A 19,541-nucleotide genomic window follows, 5' to 3' on the forward strand; every position below is an offset into this window, starting at 1 on the left:
GAGGAAAGAAGGGCTGACATGTGGTCCCAAAGCTGGATGTTGGAGCCCCTTCTGATTTTTCCACAGTGGCGTTCTGGAGAGCTAGACAGTCTTAGTTAGGAAAGAATGGAATCCCTGGGCAGCACCCCGCCGCCCCCCCCCCCCCCCCCCCCCCCCCCCCCCCCCCCGCCCTGCCAACCCAGTCAGGCACAGGATCCAGGAGGGAGCAGCATGGGTACGGAGGGGCTGGCATGTAGGGGTGGGGCTGAAGGCGGGGGTGAGGGAGGAGGTGTCACCCTGTTACACCTCAACCACTTGCGTCCCTCATTTCTTCATCTCTGGCCCCCCACTGCTTTGCAAAATGCAAGCCTCCCAGATCTGTTCTTTCAGCGACACAAGGAGGCTGTAGCGGGTCAGGTGGTCTCCAGGGGCTTTTCAGGTGCTTTAGATAAAAGTATTTATGCCAAGACATTGCCTCTGGGAGGTGAGGTCAGAAGTGAGTGTTGGGCTTGGAGCTTAGATTTGGTAACTTTGGTTCACATGCCATACACACACCAACAATGAAAACGAGATCATTAAACGTTCAAACTACAAAGTTGAAGAGCAGTGAATATACATTTAAAGAAGTCAAGATAAAAGCAAGTGGTAAGAGAAAACAGAAAAATGATAGAACTAATAAATCAATCCAGAGCTGGTTCTTTGAAAAAACAAAAACAAAACAAGTCAGATAATCTAATCGAGAAGAAAAGGGGGAAAACCTAAACCTAGTATAAAACATCTGAATGAGAAATTTTCTGGAGAATGGAAATTAATTATAAAAACTTATTTTGTTCAACTATGGAAATGAATTTGAAAACCTAGATTAAAAGCACAAATGTCTGGGAAAATATAATATAACAGAAATTATTATAGATGACAAAGAATCTAATTAAACCAGTTATCATAAAAGAAATTGAGAATTGTCAAAGAGCTATGCCTGCCAAAAAACAAAACACAAACCCAGTGGGCTCCACTGGTTTTAAGGGGTAAGTCTATATATATATTTTAAGATTTACTTATTTTAGAGAGAGAGGGTGGGGGAAGGGGCAGAGGGTGAGGGAGAGAGAGTCCCAAGCAGACACCACCCCGAGTGTGGAGCCCGACAGGGGGCTCGATCCCACAACCCTGGGATCATGACCTCGCCTGAAACCTCCACCTAGGAGCCCCACGGGGTAAGACTATTAAATTTGCAAGGTACAGGTGATGCTCCAGGGCTACTTTTATCCTTGCCACTCATGAGGTCCGTGGACCCACAGCATCAGCATCAGCATCACCTGGGGGCTTGTTAGAAATGCAGAATCCCAAATCCCATCTCTGACCTACTGAATCTCATTAATTTCCCCAGGTGATTCTAAGCTCATTAAAGTCTGGATAACACTTGTTTGTTATTCCACTAGTTGGAGGGCAATGGACAAATCCAGCATGGTGTGGGGATCACAAGACTCGAGTCATGGTGTCGTCAGGGCTGAGTTCTTGTCTGGAGGCTCTAAAGAAACATTTGTTTCCAAGCTCGTGCTTGTTGGCAGAACTCAGCCTTTGGGGTTGTAGGACTGAGGTCCCAGTTTCCTTTTTGGCCCATCTGAGACTGCTCTCCTTGAGACCTCCCACATTTCTTGCTGTGTGGCCCCTTATTATGAAGCTGGCATAAATTTAAAACCCAAATCTTCACCCCCACAAAAAATATAAAAGGATGCTACAAACCTATCCCACCCAAGAATTATTAATGTAACAAACAAACAAAAACCAAACCACTAAAAGTTTTAGTAAAATTACTTTAGTTATACCTCGAGAGAATGCCTCTCCTTGATTAAATGTGGTTCCTGCTAGGAATGAAAGCCTGGTTCACTATTTGGAGATCTATTGCTACAATTCACCCCATTACTTTATCACAGAAGAGAAAGAACCGGGTCATGTCCATAGATGTTGGGCATTAGATACTATTTAACACCTAACCCTGATAAGACTTACCAAAACAAGAATCCTTAAGATATCATATGCCTACAGGAAGCCTTAAGCATATATACATGTAAGATGTGTTATGTATTAGGAAGAATTCTAAGATGGTCCTTGGTGTGCACATACCTTGTCTCATTTATATTTAATCAAATATTCATCTGGGTGCTCCTATGAAGGATTTTGCTAATATAATTAGATGCCGAATTAGCTTACCTTAAGATAGGGAGGGTTTTTTGGTTTTTGTTTTTAATTGCTTTGCCAGAAAGGAGAAACAACTTGGAAATTTACCAGGAAAGGTTTTAAAGTTATATTCATATGAATTTGATATGGAAGGGAAGACATAATAAATGGAAAGACATTCTCTTGCTGGACAGGGAAACATTATTTGCAATTAACTTACACATAAAATTCAATCTCAATAGACATTCTAGAGGATCCCAATGAAATGACTGGAATTCTAACATCACATGGGAAAAGTAAGTGTGGGAGGATAGAAAAATTTTGAAAAAGAATAAAAGGGAAACCAGCTTTATGAGATATTAAATGCTATTATAAAAGCTGAATCATTATCATAGCTTGCTACTGTCTAATGAAGAGTCAGATCAACCTAATAGATCAGGGAGTCCAGAAGTAGATTCAAATATAAAGGGCAATTGTGAATATGATAAAGGTACAGGAGAGGATGGAAGCTCAACAAGAAAAAAGTGGGACTCCTAACTTCTTCCACCCACATAAATTTTAAGTGGATTAAAAATGTAAATCTTACAGGGTTGCCTGGGTGACTCAGTTGGTTAACCCTTGACTTTTGATTTCAGCTCAGGTCATGATCTCGGGGTCGTGGGATTGAGCCCCATGTAGGGCTCCATGCTCAGCGTGGAGTCTGCTTTTCCCTCTCCCTCCCCCTCTGCTGCCCCTCCACGTGTGCTGATGCACCCTCACACACTCTCTCTCAAATAAATAAATCTTTAAAAAATATGTAATCTTACAAATAAAGTCATTAGAAAAAGATGTGAAAAAATTTTTAAAATAATTTCTGAATGGAGAAGGCATGACATAAAACCCAAAAGCCATGAAACACTTTATATTTCACCCTGTAAATTTTAAAGTTTGTACATGGAAAGAACCCCATACATTCAAAAACTAAAGATCAAAGTGGGAAAACATTCAAATGTAGTAAAATACTAATTTACCTAACATATAAAGAATTCTTGTAAGTCAAGTAAGTAGTAAATGACCAACAAACAAATAGGAAAGAATATAAATAATCCTTTGGTCAAAGAATGGAAACAGTCCATGGAGAAATAAATACAAGTACTTGTTAACATATACAAAGAGACTTAATCTCCCTCGTGATTAATGAAATCCAAATTCAAACAATGAAGTTTCATTTTTTCAAGTAAGATCTAGCAAAATTCAAAAGAACAGTATGATGTACTAGGTTGGTGAGTGTGCGGGGAAAAAGACACTCATACCTTCCTGGATTGGAGGTACTGTATTTGTGAAGGGTGATCTAGAACAGCTATCAAAATTAAAAATGCATCCCTCAACCCAACAAAATCATGTGTTCAAAGCCATTCCTTATGGAAACAAAAGATGGGAACAATGTCAATGACCATTTGATCACAAATCCGTAACTCTGATCTTTCACTTGACTGGGGCTTCCATAAATATGCTTGGCACTTCTACAGAAAAGGACAATTTGGACCATTTGCAGGAAAAGTACACATTAGAAAAGGGGGTGATAATTGTTCCTGCACTTGAATAACTGTGTACTGTTTCGGTCACCGAAGGGAACAAAAAACACAAAAGATAATAAAAAGATTAGGTATCAGAGATTGAATGCATTAATCATGCAATCTTAGCATAAGGATGAAAACAGGGATCTGCTCAGAAATAATTAAGATGTAATTATAAGAGCTGGAACGATTATTTTAAGTGCTTGCAGGTGGTAAAGAAAACCATCTACCAGCTTGTAATTATGGAGGAAGCTGAATAGATAATGTGCAGCTTTAAAATGTTCATTATTTCCATGAAGATATAAAAATATTTTATCTTCAGATGGTAGAAAGGAATTGTGGAATAAAGACAAGAAATCAAGTCATTAAAAATCATGGAAGTAGAGGTAGGGGTGCCTTTAGAAATCAACTTGCTGTTTCCAGTGGTAAAAGACCTCAGAGGGGGGCAGCCTTAGCCCTCCCGGCCGGGGCCTGGGGGACTATATTCTGGGATCTAACAGGTGTAGGGCAGTTACACTGAGCCATCCCAGGGACCATAGTCCTAGTTCCCGGTTTATTTGGGAGAAGAACCACATTCCTAAGAGGGCCGGTTTTTCAATTATTCTTCGAACCTGAGTGAATCCACTGGACAAGTTTTGGTTTGGATCTCCTGGATTCCTGACAACCCGTGACCTTGGGTCCAGGGAGGTGGGGGGGGGGTGTGTGTGGATCAGTCTGTGCTAACTGTTTTCCACTCTGCTCAATGCTTTAGGACTCTCCATGTCCTGCCTGCTTCCCTCCAGGGGGCTGTGAGGATTCTGGTCAGAAGCCTCTCAGGATCAGATATGGGTTCACTTTAGGGTGGGAGCCCAGTGGCTCCTGGGTAGAGTGGGTCCTAGGAGTTTGGCGGCCAGCACCTTCCAGAGGCCCATTCCTCAGGGCCTCTCCAGGGAGGGATGCACCTATCACATACTGTGTACTTGTGCTGAGAATATAACCTGGATGTACTAGGAGTCTTGCAAGATAGTAACCAGTCATAATCTTTCTAACTAGAGGATCCCTTAGGGAATGAAATCTTACATCTTAAAATGCCTTGTCTATGTTAATCTATATTTTAAAAATTTATTCGAGGGGGGCGGAGAAGCAGAGGGAAAGGGAGAGAGACTTCCAAGCTGACTCCCCACTGAGCGTGGAGCCCGAGGCACGGCTCAGTCCTACAACCCGGAGATCATGACCTGAGCTGAAACCAAGAGCCAGATGCTTAACTGACTGAGCCACTCAGGCACCCCTCTACGTTAATATTTTTAAAAAAGATCCTAGGATGTGGCCTTTGGTCTGATGCATTTGGTATCAAATATCATGAATGTGATAAAACACCCCAACACTTAATATGCATGCCTCATAAAACAGCTTGAGGTACAGTTTGGAGTTGTTACTTAGTGCAGAAATTTATGGCATCAGACTCCTGGATTTATTTTTTCTGGCGTTTGTTTTGTTTTTGTAGTTTACAGAACGTACATTGCCTTCTGCAGTTGTCTTTCTGCTGGCAAATCCATGCCATTTTAAGGATATAAGAATCTCTGAATTTGACAAAGAGAAAAAACAGAGCCCATAATCCTGAGAGGTAAATCACGGCAATTGTCTGGTGCTCTGTGACCTTTAAATAAACCAGAACTCAGGGTTGGGGTTTGCTTTTTCTACCTTGTAACTGCTGTTCTAAAAATATTCTAATGACCATAATGATGTGCTTTAGAAACGGGCCGTACCTGTTATCAAAGGGGGGGAAAAGCTAGGTGGAAAGAAAGACTGGATGTTTCTAATACCACAGAATTGGTTTAAATCAAATCCACATCATCTGATCGTTTTCCCCTCTAAAAAACACACTCTACCAGCCCCATGCTAGGCCCTTGTGTTTGTGATGCTCCCGTCATAACTGTCCAGTGTTTTCCAAACTCCAATCATGTGGGGACCAGCTTCACCTTTTCTGCCAAATCCATGAAAAACCTAATTACTATTTATTTACTTATTTTCACTAAATTGATCCAATTTCTTATTTAAATAAATGCATTGATTATACTTTATATCCCTACTGAGTAATTCCATTGCCTGTCAAGCTTGTTTTTTGTTTTTTCTTCTTTTAATTAAAGAGTGAATAGCAAGGGTGGGAGAGGTGCTAAAGGCATGCCAGAACCCAAAGGAGATTTTCTCTTGGACAAGATTAGAAGGACTGAAAGAGAAGTGAATAGCAAATAACTTTATATTATGTAATGCCATGTCTATTTTCTTCCCATAATGACCTGGTGACCCCCTATCAAGGCCACCATGTTGCATTGCTCCAGAAGCCATAGACTGCAATGCAAATGACATCCCTTAGACTTAGGCAGTGCACAGCCCGACCAACTGTAAACATCCCTCACTTTGGAACACAGTGACAGAGCCTAAAAGGCTTTATAGAGGTAAAGAGTAGCTTAGTTAGTAGTGTCAGATCTGATCACTCGAAGCCAGCATTCCTTGGAATACACTTTTTGTTTTATCCTTTGGTATCATCTAAGATAAAAGGAAGAAATGCAAGAGAGCAGAAAGAACACAAGATCTAGGAGTGGATATCTTGAATTCTAATTTCCAGGTCTCTGCAAAGCAAATGTCCTGGTGTGAGTATGAAGTGAGTAGCCCTAGTTCATCATTAAGGTCCTTTTACTACTAAGGCCATAGGACTCCCTATTCTTCATAAATATACCTCCTTTATTTTATTTTATTTTTTAAATTTTTTTTAAAAAATTTATTTATTTGACAGAGAGAGAGAGAGAGCACAAGCAGGGGGAGCAGAAGGCAGAGGGAGAGGGAGAAGCAGGTTCCCCGAGGAGCAGGGAGCCTGATGCGGGGCTCGATCCCAGGACGCCTGGCTGGGATCATGACCTGAGCCGAAAGCAGAAGCTTAACCGACTGAGCCACCCAGGCGCCCCTTTTCCTTGATTTTAAAGCTGCATTTTTTCCCCCTGATATCCTTTCAAATTAAGTTTGCAGCTCATTCAAAAAATGGAGAAATAATTTGCAGGCACTTCTATAAGGATGCCCTTTCCTGAGAGCCCCGGAGTCTGGCCCCACACTGTGGATTTCTTGTTTGTTTGTTTTCAGTCTTTTTCTCTAGTTGTAAGTAGGCAGACCGGCTCTCCTCAAGTTTAGATAAAACTTCTTTATCAGGGTGAGCTTCGTAACAAAATAAATGGTCAGAGGAGCCCAGCCTTTTGTAAGCTTGTTGCTACAGCCTTTTAATTTGTGATTTTGCCACATAAAGGCTTCATTGTTTTTCATAAACTGTTTTTTTTTTTTTTTTTTTTGCATTATTTGGCTGTTTAATTTTCTTGTCTTCTGGTAACCTTACTTCAAAGGGCTTACCAAGGCGGCTGTTAGTAAGCTTCTGTCTTATTTGATGAGTGAGTCTCAGCCTTGACTACCCATTGGAATCATCTGGGGAGGTATGCCATCTACGAGCACCTGTCTCTCCTCTCCAGAATGTTTGTCTTAATGGGTCAGGGGTGCAGCCTGGATATCAGGATTTGTCAAAGCTGACTAGACTAGGTAATTCAAAGGTGGTCTGAGAGTGAGAACCACAGCACTAGATTAGTGTTTCCAACTTTAAAGTGCACGTAAGTCACCTGGGGATCTTGCTAAAATGTAGATGCTGATTCGGTGCATCTGAGGTAGGGGCCTGAGATTCTGCATTTTTTTTTTTTTTTTTAAGATTTTATTTATTTATTTGACAGAGAGAGAGATAGCTAGAGCAGGAACACAAGCAGGGGGAGTGGGAGAGGGAGAGGCAGGCTTCCCGCCGAGCAGGGAGCCCGATGTGGGACTCGATCCCAGGACCCTGGGATCATGACCTGAGCCGAAGGCAGACGCTTAACGACTGAGCCACCCAGGCGCCCCGAGATTCTGCATTTTGAACAAGCTTCCGGGACCACACTTTCCAAGGCACCAGATCAATCAATCTACTTCCAACTGGCTCATTAGCACACACCTTCATTCTTGTCCTGTCTGATCCCTACACAGACTCAGGTAACATATGGCTTATGGGCAGCGATGGTATTTTTGTGTATATACTGTTGTTTTGTTTCTGAATGTCTGATAGCAAAGATTCTTATTCTATCTCCACATGAAAGATTATCTGCTAAAAGCAAAAGGCTCCCCAAGAGTAGGGTGCACTTGCTGATGTGGGGGTCCGCTTAGAACCCCAGAGTTGGTATGAAGATGATTTTAAGCTGAGGACATTTGGGTTTCACAGCTGCAGAAAGAAATCTTTTTGGAACTTCCTCTAGCTGACTGAAAGTGGAGACTTCTGGGAAATGAGACTGCTATCCTCTCTTCTGGGTGCCTGCTACTCCCAGGAAGGAGACAGAGTAAGCGTACTGTAAGTGCTCTCTCCAGGGGACTTCTATGGCCTTGAAGAAGACAGAAAGACCATTCATAGCTGCATGAACAAGCATTATCACATACTTTCTTAGCTCCTGTTTTGCTTTCTTTTAGAAACCCATGTTCTTCCCATAGAGGCCTTTTCTCCTCGTTCCCTTTTCTCTACTATGTAAGGCATTTAAGCAAGTAACCATTTATTGAGCTACTTCTCCTGTAAGCTCCTGTATGCACAGGAATACATTTTTTTCTCCTGTTCATCTGTCTTTTATCAGTTTTTTTTTTTAGATGGGGGAGGGGCAGAAGGAGAGGGAGAGAGAATCCTAAGCTGGGTGTGGAGCCTGACTTGGGGCTCGACCTCATGACCCTGAGATCATAACCTGAGCCGAAACCAGAGTCAGATGCTTAACCAACTGAGCCACACAGGTGCCCTTGCCTTTTATCAGTTTAATTTGCAGGCCCCTGGATGCAGAACATAAGAGAACAGAGGAAAAGTTCTTCCTCCCTGACACTATTAAGTAACCTTCCTTTATCTCTGTCTTTCTCTGTTGCCTGTCCAGCCCTCCACTCCCATTCTCTCTTGTTGTCTTAAAAGAAAAAAAAAAAATCCAGTCATGTTATCTAAATAAGCCTTCTGCCTCATAGTTCATAAGCTGTTTTCTGTCCCTTTAATAAAGTTCATGAGACAGACACACATACTCCTTTATAAGCATTCCCCCACATATGGAAATGGCTGGTGAGGAGGTCGATGCAGTGGCCAGTCAACACCAGGTGAGGACTCTGCCCAATGCAAGTGGCAATTCTCTGCAAATGGACCTTATGTGACAGTACAACCATAATATCTGGGGTACAGATATCTGATTTAAACACTGAGGGGCGCCTGGGTGACTCGGTTAAGCATCTTGCCTTTGGCTCACGTCAAGATCTCAGGGTCCTGGGATTGAGCCCCGTGTGGGGCTCCCGGCTCAGTGGGGAGTCTGCTTCTCCCTCTCCCTCTGCCCCTCCCTCTGTGCCCATGGGCGCTCTCTCTCTTTCTCGCTCTCAAATAATAAATAAAATCTTAAAAAAAAAACACTGAATAATAACAGAAATGTTCCCTACATACATTTTCACTGTATCAATCACAAGAATGAAACGGTCCCATGTAAAGCATGATTTTTAAAAAAATCTATGAACTCAAACTGTCTAGCCCCTACAACTGCATCCCTCAGACCATAAAGCAAATCCTTTGCTGATTAAGGCCCAGTGAACGTGAGCTTGCATTGGCTCAGAGTAGCATCTAGAGGTTTTTGAAACTGGTTTCTTGGCAGCCGACGTAGACCACACACGCTCGTGGCCTCATGTAGGGAGTACCTGGAACAGCGTAAGAACTTGCACATTTCAAAGATCTTGTGTTGTCTTGGTCGCTCTGGCATCTGGAGGAATTTATCTGAGAAATCTTTGCTCCTTTGTAGCCCTGACATATGTCTTTTCTCAGCTTATATCTTCACTCCTACTTTTCTACTTTCGGCATTAGGAATGCTTTCCTTTGTTCAAGGCAGCCCATGAGGAAAAAACCAGCCTGCTGTGTAATCCTAACAACATTCATGAAAGAGAATTCTTTATAAGTACCCCTGGCACACAGCACCCCTCATCATGTTATAGGAATCCATGTGTGAGGAACAAAGAGGATTGTTTAGTCTGTAAATTGGCTATTCTGACAATGGGGCAATTCTGGCTTCTTTCGAAGCTTTGTAAAGCATTGCAGCACGAATCCTGGCAAGCAATCACAACGACAAGAGCTGCAGCAGAGCTGATAAACACCGAGTATGGGCTGGAATATGTGTAAGGCAATCAGACGCATGATGTTTACATGATGAACTGTTATGAATTCCAAGTTAGGGTCGGGGAGAATTTAGAACCTTGACTGGACATTCAGGCATCATGGCAAATCGCATCTAACATCATAATAACCACATTGTTAATATTATTGCTGCTAAACTTTTGACAAGCTTGCTACATGTCTACAACCACGCCAAGTGCCTTCAGTATGTCGTCCCACATAGAATTCTGGGAACTGGGTCTTCTTATCTCCATTAAAAAAAAAGATTTTATTTATTTCAGAGAGAGAGCAAGCACGCACGAGCAGGGGGAGCAGCAGAGGGAGAGAAAGAAGTAGATTCCCTGCTGAGCAGGGAGCCCGATGTGGGGCTTGATCCCATGACCCTGGGATCATGACCTGTGCTGAAGGCAGACGCTTAACCGACTGAGCCGCCCAGGTGCCCCAGTCACCTTATCTCCGTTTTATTCACAAGGAAGCCGAGGAACGAGATCAGGAAACATGCCCATGTTTTTAATCTGCTAATGAGACAGGGAGAGTCATGGAGCCGCATTGCCTCCACCGTCCTCTTCCTGTGTTTACATGTCGCTCTGGAGATGCACGGACTGTTCGATTTGGAGGTCACGTAGAGATCACACCCCACCCTTCACCTTGGGGGTGACAGTGCAGAGGCCTGGAGAGGTGGCCCAAGGTCAGGCTGGGTAGAGCAAAGAGTAAGTACCTATGGCTCTCTGCCACTCGATGTGATGGGCATGCTGAATTTGCTCCCAATTAATTTTGCAGCCAAGAGCCGTAGCCTTTCATCGTAGGCCTATGTTTTCCAATTACATGTCTTATCACCTGCAGGAGTGGGACTAAATCCCGAGTCCTGTAAGCTTAAATGCACCTCTTAAAAATCTGGAAGCCTATGGGATTATTCATATACACACAGGGTCGGGAGATGGATCTCTTCATTGCTTTAGGTAAATCTTTCCTGGGGTGTCTGGGTGGCTCACTCGGTTAAATGTCGGAATCTTGGTTTCAGCTCAGATCCTGATCTCGGGGTTGTAAGATCGAGCCCCTCGTAGGATACCATGCTCAGTGCAGAGTTGGCTTAGGGCTCTCTTTTCCTCTCCCTCTGCTCCCCTTCACTCCTCTCAAATAAATAATTAAATCTTTAAAAAAAAAATTTTTTTTTTTTAAAGATTTTATTTATTTGCAAGAGAGAGGAGAGACAGAGAGCATGAGAGGGAGGAGGGTCAGAGGGAGAAGCAGACTCCCTGCTGAGCAGGGAGCCCGATGTGGGACTCGATCCTGGGACTCCAGGATCATGACCTGAGCCAAAGGCAGTTGCTTAACCAACTGAGCCACCCAGGCGCCCAATAATTAAATCTTTAAAAAAAAAAAAATCTTTCCCCTGATAGTAGACTTTGGACTTCGGGGCCGCAGGGAGAGTCCTAAAGGCAACAGCGAACCAGGTGGGTCCCAAAGTCACATCGTAGACATCAGTTTAGGCATCTCCTAATTTCGCTTAAATGAGTTCGAGTCAACAGTTTCCGTGTTCCTTCCCTTCGCCTTATGTACTTCTGGCTCTGAGCCAGGCTGACGGCTGTAGCTTCTGGGCACTTGGTATGTGGCTAAGCACTCCTGGGCTCCCACGTTCCCTGGAGCCCTCAGTCCTCCAACAGCTTACCAGCCTTACCGGCCCTGCTCCTAACCCCATCTTACAGACGATGAAACAGGTTTGAAGAAATAAAGACACCTGGCCAACGCTGCCTTACCTGAATCCAAGTGATCGAGGTGCCAGGGGTCGGTGGCAGACGACATGGGGGAGAGGGTCAGCGGGGACGCCCCGCAGTTGGACTCCACCAGCTCGCCCTGGATGTGCACGTGAGCCGAGGCGTTCGTCTGCCTCAGGGCCGCCTTGAGAGGAGCAATCTGGTTGAACTGGACTCTGGAGAGGCACCCAGTGAATCCCGGGGTGTTGTATTTGTGAATCTCTTGGTCAATCCTCCCGGTTTCTAAAAGATAAAGAAAGAGAAAATAAAAGTCTTCTCCCACTCACCATATCGCAGCAGTAACACAGCCTCGTCTTTGAACGCCTGTGTCGAAATGCTACTCTAGGTTTCAGTTTAAGATGTTATATTCTTTTAGACGAAATATTAAATGACTCGAAGGCTGAGGGCTGGAGACTTTGCTGCAAACGAACCTCTGTGTTACTAGAGAACATGTAGGGTGAGGAGACTCTGACTCTATTTGTTAAAATAAAATGCACACATAAAGACCTTCCCAATACCTGTGGTATTGTTGAAACCAACCACATTCACTGGCTTCTGACTGATCTTTCTCCTTCTCTTTTCCCTCTTACACATATTGAACAAGGCCCCCTCCTGGTAAACTATGGATCCGTTTTGTACCTCATTCTTAACTTTCTTCTTCAGAATTCTTTATTTAGAAAAAAGAAGAGAGAGAGTTCCCATAGCCTATAACGGCATATTTTCTTTCTCCAGCATCCAATCCCCGTGGAATTCTGAGGTTTATAGAATCCCAGCTAGGATCTGATGGATGTTTTGGAAGTCAGGAAACTTTCCCAACTCAATCACAAATACACCTGTGCACTTAAGAATCCCTACCTCCCCCCCAGTCTGTGAGTTCGACATCTTCCTAAACTAACATTCAAATTAGAGGGGAATCTGAGTAGAGGTGTTTCTAATGTACTGTTTCAATTAATATAACCACACATTGTCTTACCAGTTAGCTCAGTAAAGCCAGTGCCTTTTTGACCCTCTGTCCTGAGTTTTACAATCTGTGTAGCAGAAATGAACGTTGAAGGAGTTCTAGATCTTTCTTATGGGTGGTTTTCACAAGTGCGGTTCCTGGACGAGCAGCATCAGCATCACCTGGGAACTTGTTAGGAATGCCGGGGGTGGGGGTGGGGGTGGGGCTGGCAATCTGGGCTTCCACAAGCCCTCCAGGTGACTCTGTGGCCCGCTGAGGCTTGAGAACCACGGGCATAGGCACTGATTCTGCAGTGCTATCAACCCAGGTGGTGGGCAAATGGCCCTTCAGAGAAGGGCAAGGCAACTTGCGTTCTGGACGGGAGATTATGATGACTGTGGTGACTGTCTTTTAAAACCAAGGACAAGGGGGAACCTGGGTGACTCAGTCGGTTAAGCATCTGCCTTTAGCTCAGGTCAGGATCCCAGGGTCCTGGGATTGAACCCTGAATCAGGCTCCCTGCTCAGCTGGGAGTCTGCTTCCTCTAGATCTGCCTCTCCCCCCGGCTTGTGCTCTCTCTCTCTCTCTCTCAAAAAAATAAATAAAATCTTAAGAAAAAAAAAAACAAGGACAAAGATGTGAGATATTTCCCCTTCCACTTGAACTGTGAAAAACACAGACTTTGGGAAACAGAAGGCTACCTACTTCTTTAAAAAGTTGAAATCTGAGCAGGTGATGTTTCTTATTGAGGAATGGACTCAGATAAAGCAGTCTTATAAAATTTTACTCCTCATTAAGGAAAGAATAAATCAGTAGAGAAGGGATCTTTTAGGCCTTGGGGGCAGAAGTGGATGTATTGATTACTCATCCTATTAAAGAAGCAATTCAGTGACTGACCTGTACTAGCCCAATGTGAATTTTGATTAACAGAAGAGATGGGCAGCAAGGAATGGTAATGCTGGGGATTCTAACAGGGGCTTACTCAGCCAAGTACATAAATTTTAATTAACGATTCTTCATAGTTTTCTCCTGCAGTAAATTTCAGTCTGTGACTTTGAGCTAGAGCATGTTCCAGTTAGGATGGGGAGGCAGAATGCACCTGTGACTGAACAAAAAAATCCCACAGTCACGATGTCCCCTTGATGACCAGGAAGAGGCTCTGGTCCACTGACCCCTCACTGGCTGTTCTCTTCTTCCTCCTCCACTTTCTCCTCAATAATTGCAGGATTCTTGAATGAATAAATTCATAGACTTTCATTGAAGGAATGAATACAAAGTAAATGATTCAATCTTTGTCTCCTGGTCTCATATCAGAATTCCTTGTTCTGGGTTCACCAACTTGTCTTCCTTGCAAAGAGTTCATATATTTGGTTCCTATCCCCTCCTTCTGGTGATCTGCCTTCCTTTGAAACATGCTGAGGGTTGCTCCATCCAAGGAGACTCAGGGTGATTCTTTGTTACCAGGGTGGGAAGGGAGACCTGAGCTCCTTGCCTTCCCAAATTCCTATCTGGCTCACATCTGTGGTCGAGGCACCAGAACAAGCTGCTGCTTGGTGGCAGGACACCGGGAACAAGCTCACTCCATCTGCTGCTTCTCGTCCATAAATGGAGAATTCTTTTTAGCCTGTCCAGCCTTGGAGCAGGGCTCATGAAGGAAGAATTTTGGGGCTGGGAGCTACTGCCATCTGGTGGGACTTCAATTCAGTTCAATTCAATTCAATTCAATTCAATCAATTCGATTCATTGCGTGTATTCACTGCCTAGTAACAGTAGCAGGAAGGACATAAATACAGAAATTTACCCCAAGGAGCTCACAACCTAGCTGGGGAACCAAGCTTGTGAACAACCAAGGACTACAACTGAACAAACGCTGTACAATGATAAGAGTTAACATTTACTGAACCTTTAAAACTAGATGCTTTATACAAATTAGACATTTGATACCCAGAATAACCCCATGGAAAAGGAAGCGTTATTATCCCTCTCTCAAAAAACAGACTATATTGTTGTTTTTATATTCACTTGGATTTTGGCATTTCTAGTCAGGGACTCTATAAAAATGTCATAGCGAGGTTCAAAAGAATTTTTTTAATGGCTATTAGAGACTGCTTTTTTTTTTTTTTAAAGATTTTATTTATTCATTTGAGAGAGAGAGAGAGAAGCAGTGACAGCACAAGCATGGAGAGAGGCAGAGGGAGAAGGAGAAGCAGACTCCCTGCTGAGCTCGATCCCAGGACCTGGAGATCATGACCTGAGCCAAAGGCAGACACTTAGCCATCTGAGCCAGCCAGGCGCCCCTAGAGACCGCTTTAAGAACATATTTCATTAGTGACTTAGCCAGTAATAAAGTTTTTAAAAATGCCATGAACTGTCGTCACAGCTTTGCCAGCCTCAGTTAAAGCACCAGCAAGTTCTGTCGATGCTTGTCTGGAATACAAATCTGTCCTTCTCCGGAACACCTAAGGCTTGATAGTAAAGCCATCCCTTTAGTGTGTTTGAGCTCATTACAGGTAAATTATGTTAATCTGTAAAATTAATTGAATGGCTTTCGCACTGAAATCAAATACTACAGCACAATTTACTGTAAGAAACTACTTTTTGCATGGAGACGTCTTGGCCGAGGTGCATGGGGGGGAGACCTGCTCTGAAGAATGCTAATTTTAGAAATGCAGTACAATCACTTCTGAAATTACATTCTCAAGCTGTCCTGGGTATTTTAATACCTTACCTTCATAATGATGTGGGTTATAGCAAATAGCCCACTTAAAATATGACACAATTCCAGGTGAAACCTTACAAAGAAATGCGCACGATGATACTTTTAAGAAGGAGGCAGCGATTACATTTGCAATGCATTAGCAAGCTTTCTGGTTCCTGCTTTTCAGCTGCTGAATACCAAGTGCCCAGCAGGAGTGCTGTGAGAAGGGAGAGAAGGGGCACCTGCACAAGCCACCCCCCCCCACCCCGACCGCAGATCCATGCAAGGTCCTGTGCACACGCATGAGCACCGCTTCAGCGGCTGGAATCCAGATGCTGACACCTCAACAGAGATTTCTCATTTACCTTAGAGACTATTTAAACTCATCCGGATATTCTTCTGGTGCCCCCCATGGAACCTATCCATCAGCTGATTTTTTTGTTTTGTTTTATATGTCTTAGAAATTCCTATCCATATTTTTTGCGAGGGGGGGATGTGATATGAAATATCCCTGTAAACTCAATTCTTTGCTTTCTATGAAGGAGAGCCAAAAGATCTTAGAATGTCAGTGGGACCCAATTTAAAACTTTTGACAAGGCTCTCTTGTGTTCCCATCACCGTGTTAGGGGCTGGGATGGGCTTTTAAGAATCTGTGGGATGGATGGAGATGGCAGAGCCAGGTTCCAGCCCCCAAGCTCACCTGTGCTCTGCAGAGACTCAGGTGCACCTGGCCCCATCATGGAGGGGTAGCCGTCCCATCCATTCCCTCACTCTGCTCCTGGGGGAATATTCCTACTGGTGGCCCTGGGGGTGGCCTTAGGTCATTCTCGGACTGGACATTAAATAACATGTGATCACAGGGAGAGGAAGTTCTTTTCTTCTCATTCTCTTTTAATCCTTCACAAAGAAGCTGTCAGGTTGGCTCAGTTTGGGACTGGACTATCTTGCTCATCACTCCAACACTTGCCAGTTTCGCTTTTTAACAGCCGACCTCAGACCTGAACGCTCCAGGTACTGAATTTCCCAATATTCCCATGCCATGTGTTTTTACCAATCTTGTATCGCTACAGCAAGTGACACTGGAATTTCGTTTTACGGTTATACTGCAAGACTTCCTTATAACATGCTCTCCTTTGAACATAAATTTATTTAAGGGAAAATGACGAGTCCATTTCAAGAACAATGTTAAGTAGGGGGCGCCTGGGTGGCGCAGTTGGTTAAGCATCTGCCTTTGGCTCAGGTCATGATCCAGGGTCTTGGGATGGAGCCCCATGTCAGGCTCCCTGATCAGCGGGGAGCCTGCCTCTCTCTCTCTCTCATTTCCCTGGAAATGGGAAAAAATATAAACAGAAAAGGCAAAACACGGTGCCATTGGCTCTCCCACTACTGTTCTTTGGGGAATACGACTGTGGAGAAACTTGGTGCTCCTCTGCACTCCTTAATTTTTGGCTTTAAACACCTCTGTTCCACCCAAATGGAATTCTATTCTCTTCCTCTGTTCATGTTTAGTTCCTGTGAGTATCCACACTTCAGAACATCAGAGGTCCCCAGTCCTTCAAAAAGAGAGCTCCACATGGCCTCCTCCCAGATTCTGCTCCGGGCTCTACCTACCTGGCCCAGGTGTGCTCTCTCCCTGTCCAGATGGGCCAGAAACCTGAATTTGTGCCTCCACTAGATTTACAGTTTTCTTGAGAGCAGGACTGAATGTTACTTATCTTTGTGTTCCTCCAAATGTCTAAAATAGCCTCTTGCACAAAGGAATCAGCCAGGGACTGCATGCATGACGAGAACCGTGACTATATGTTAGACAGTCTGTCATCCACACTTGGGTTGTGTGGGATGGGAACCAACACCAGAGATTGAGGTAGAGGCAAGTTCACGGTAGGCCAAAGTTTATCAGCGTCGATAGGTGTGGAATGTGGCTTTGAGAGAGGAAGGGAAAGTAGGAAATCTAGATCCAATACAGCTTTATATTTTTATATACATTTTATATTTACATATATATTTTATAGATATTTACATATAAAGGTCTTTATATGCGAACAGACTTTATATATGTATTTATTTCTAGAAGTACTATCATCTGGAAATCCATCTCACTGAAAATGCACTCCTCTGAAAATATAGTTGTCTTGCTCTTACCTCGACAGTCGTCTACTTAATATTGAATAGCCATTACTATAGAAACCCTCCACCAGTCTCAAGAGTGAAGTAGTGGTTATATGGGCCCTAATGGAATAAATAGGAAGTGGGTTTGAAATCACTGCCTGCGTGAAGTTTTAAATAATTCTTGGACTATCAGACTGAAATGAGATTGGGGAGTAGTCCAAATGATACACACTGGGAAACACGACTAGGGTGCGGTTGGGCTGGCAGCCACCCTAAATTGCGACTCTCAAGGTTAGGGCTGAGCATCTGGGTCTCGGCTGGCAGAACAGCTGGATGAAGGTTAATTACACTGGGTACAATTTTCCCATTTGGTTATAGTTGTATGGACAGGAGCCTGAGTGGGTCAATGGAACAGATAAATGGGAAATAACCGTAAGCAAAAGAAACTCAAAAAAGACGGGGGGCGGAAAAGGCAACAAAAAAGCCAAGGGCATTCAGCTAAAAAAGCAACATAAACACACACAAACCCCATTCCTCCATTTCAACATGATCGCATGATTAACATTAGGCAGGGCCCTGAAATGTAGGCATCCAGGTTCAGCATCAGCTCTCTGCTCTCACGGGCTAAATTTTTTGATCAGTGACGTCTTCCTGATCAGCTGCCTTTCAAAAGGTGCACAGCTAGAATTAAATCCGTGTACATAACTGATGTATAGAATTATGTACTATGACATTTTATTAATCCCTGAGAGAAAGACACTAATGAAATTTCCTTGTATTTATTATATGCTTTTTTCTCTTCCAGAGGAAGGCGGGACTAAAATATACAGGTGTGATTTAAATAGCTCTTGACCTGTGACAAATGCTAACTCAGTTACAAAGAGGCAATCTGTTGGGAGAAGCAGAATCTTCTCCTCCTACATTGCAAATCTTTTTCTAAGGATTAATAAAACAAGATCGGATCTTTTCCCCCAGAAATAATAATAAAAAGAAATGTCTTAACGTGAAGATGCTAGCCCACACTTATTTTGCAAAATGATGAAGTATTACATTTTTATTTGCATAAACTTATTACAGTCCCTGAACTTTGGGGGAATGTATATAAAGCTTGGAACTGTCATTCCCTATCTTAAAATCTAATCTGAGAACTACAAACTTGCTGAGTAATATAACCCAGTGTGATTACAATACAAAGGGAAGACAGGATCCCTGAGCTGTTTCCAAAACCCTGACATTTGGCATCATGCAGAACACACACATCTGAAAGATAAATTTTCCACTTTCTCCTGAATGTTTCAAGTTGTCAGACATGAGATAGAAAGCCTGGTGCCCCCTTCCTGCAGCTTGGGGTGCCCTGCTGCACAGCATGACTTTTCAGGGCTAAGAATAACAGGCTTTGCTGAAAGTAACAAGACCTTTCAGAAAACTGGATGTACCTGTCAGTCAAACCACAGAGTTGGGTGCCGTGGTTGACTTCATTAGAAAGGCAGGTCTGATTTTACCTCTCACAATCTTAGTAAATATCAGCTACGTGTCCTAGCTATTTGCTATTGGAGAACAGAACACTAATGCGTTTCCCACAGGTTGGAAATGAACAGACCTGCCTCTTACTCACTGGATTTTATCCCACTTTCGCTTTTGCATTTTAACTTGTTACCAGCAGAAATAGAATTTTATGTACAAAATTACCAAACTGAAAAATAATTTCTTCTGTGTGTGCTCTGCTTCTGCTAAAACTTTTTTTTTTTTTTTAGGTTTTGGAAAGCCCTATTACACTGTAGCCAACACCATAAGGAGAGTGAGTTTAGCTTTTAAGTTTTCCTTAATGCCTCTCTAAACCATTGAAGAGTATTCCAGCCAAGACTAGCCCAGGGTCATGTGAAGCTAACTCCCTAGGGAGCAGGGGGATTTGGGGTGATGGGAGGAGGGGAGGGTGCTGACTTCATCTATGTCACAAACAACAGAAGTATAGGCTAGGAAAAATGTGTTAACAAATTTTTGTATTTCCAGATTAGGTCAAATAGAATGATTCAGTAAAATATTCCTTTGTTCTCACTTGTATTGTAATTCCTACCCCAGGGGCGTCTAAAGCTGTCTTACCCAAGAGAAAAAAAATCCTTTG

At 43.3% G+C, this 19,541-nt stretch overlaps 1 protein-coding gene across 4 annotated transcripts in view; it reads right to left on the reverse strand.

The window, feature by feature from the left end:
- CNTNAP2 (contactin associated protein 2) overlaps positions 1–19,541 on the reverse strand; it is a 1,915,205-nt gene that overhangs the window by 21,960 nt on the left and 1,873,704 nt on the right. For all 4 annotated transcript variants that reach the window (XM_032401131.1, XM_032401133.1, XM_032401132.1 and 1 more), the window contains one exon: positions 11,676–11,915. In XM_032401131.1, coding sequence (XP_032257022.1) covers positions 11,676–11,915 — 240 coding nt within the window. The remainder of the gene's footprint in view (positions 1–11,675; positions 11,916–19,541) is intronic.

Source organism: Phoca vitulina, unplaced genomic scaffold (assembly GCF_004348235.1).
Source record: "Phoca vitulina isolate PV1807 unplaced genomic scaffold, GSC_HSeal_1.0 scaffold4, whole genome shotgun sequence".
Lineage (NCBI taxonomy): Eukaryota > Metazoa > Chordata > Mammalia > Carnivora > Phocidae > Phoca > Phoca vitulina.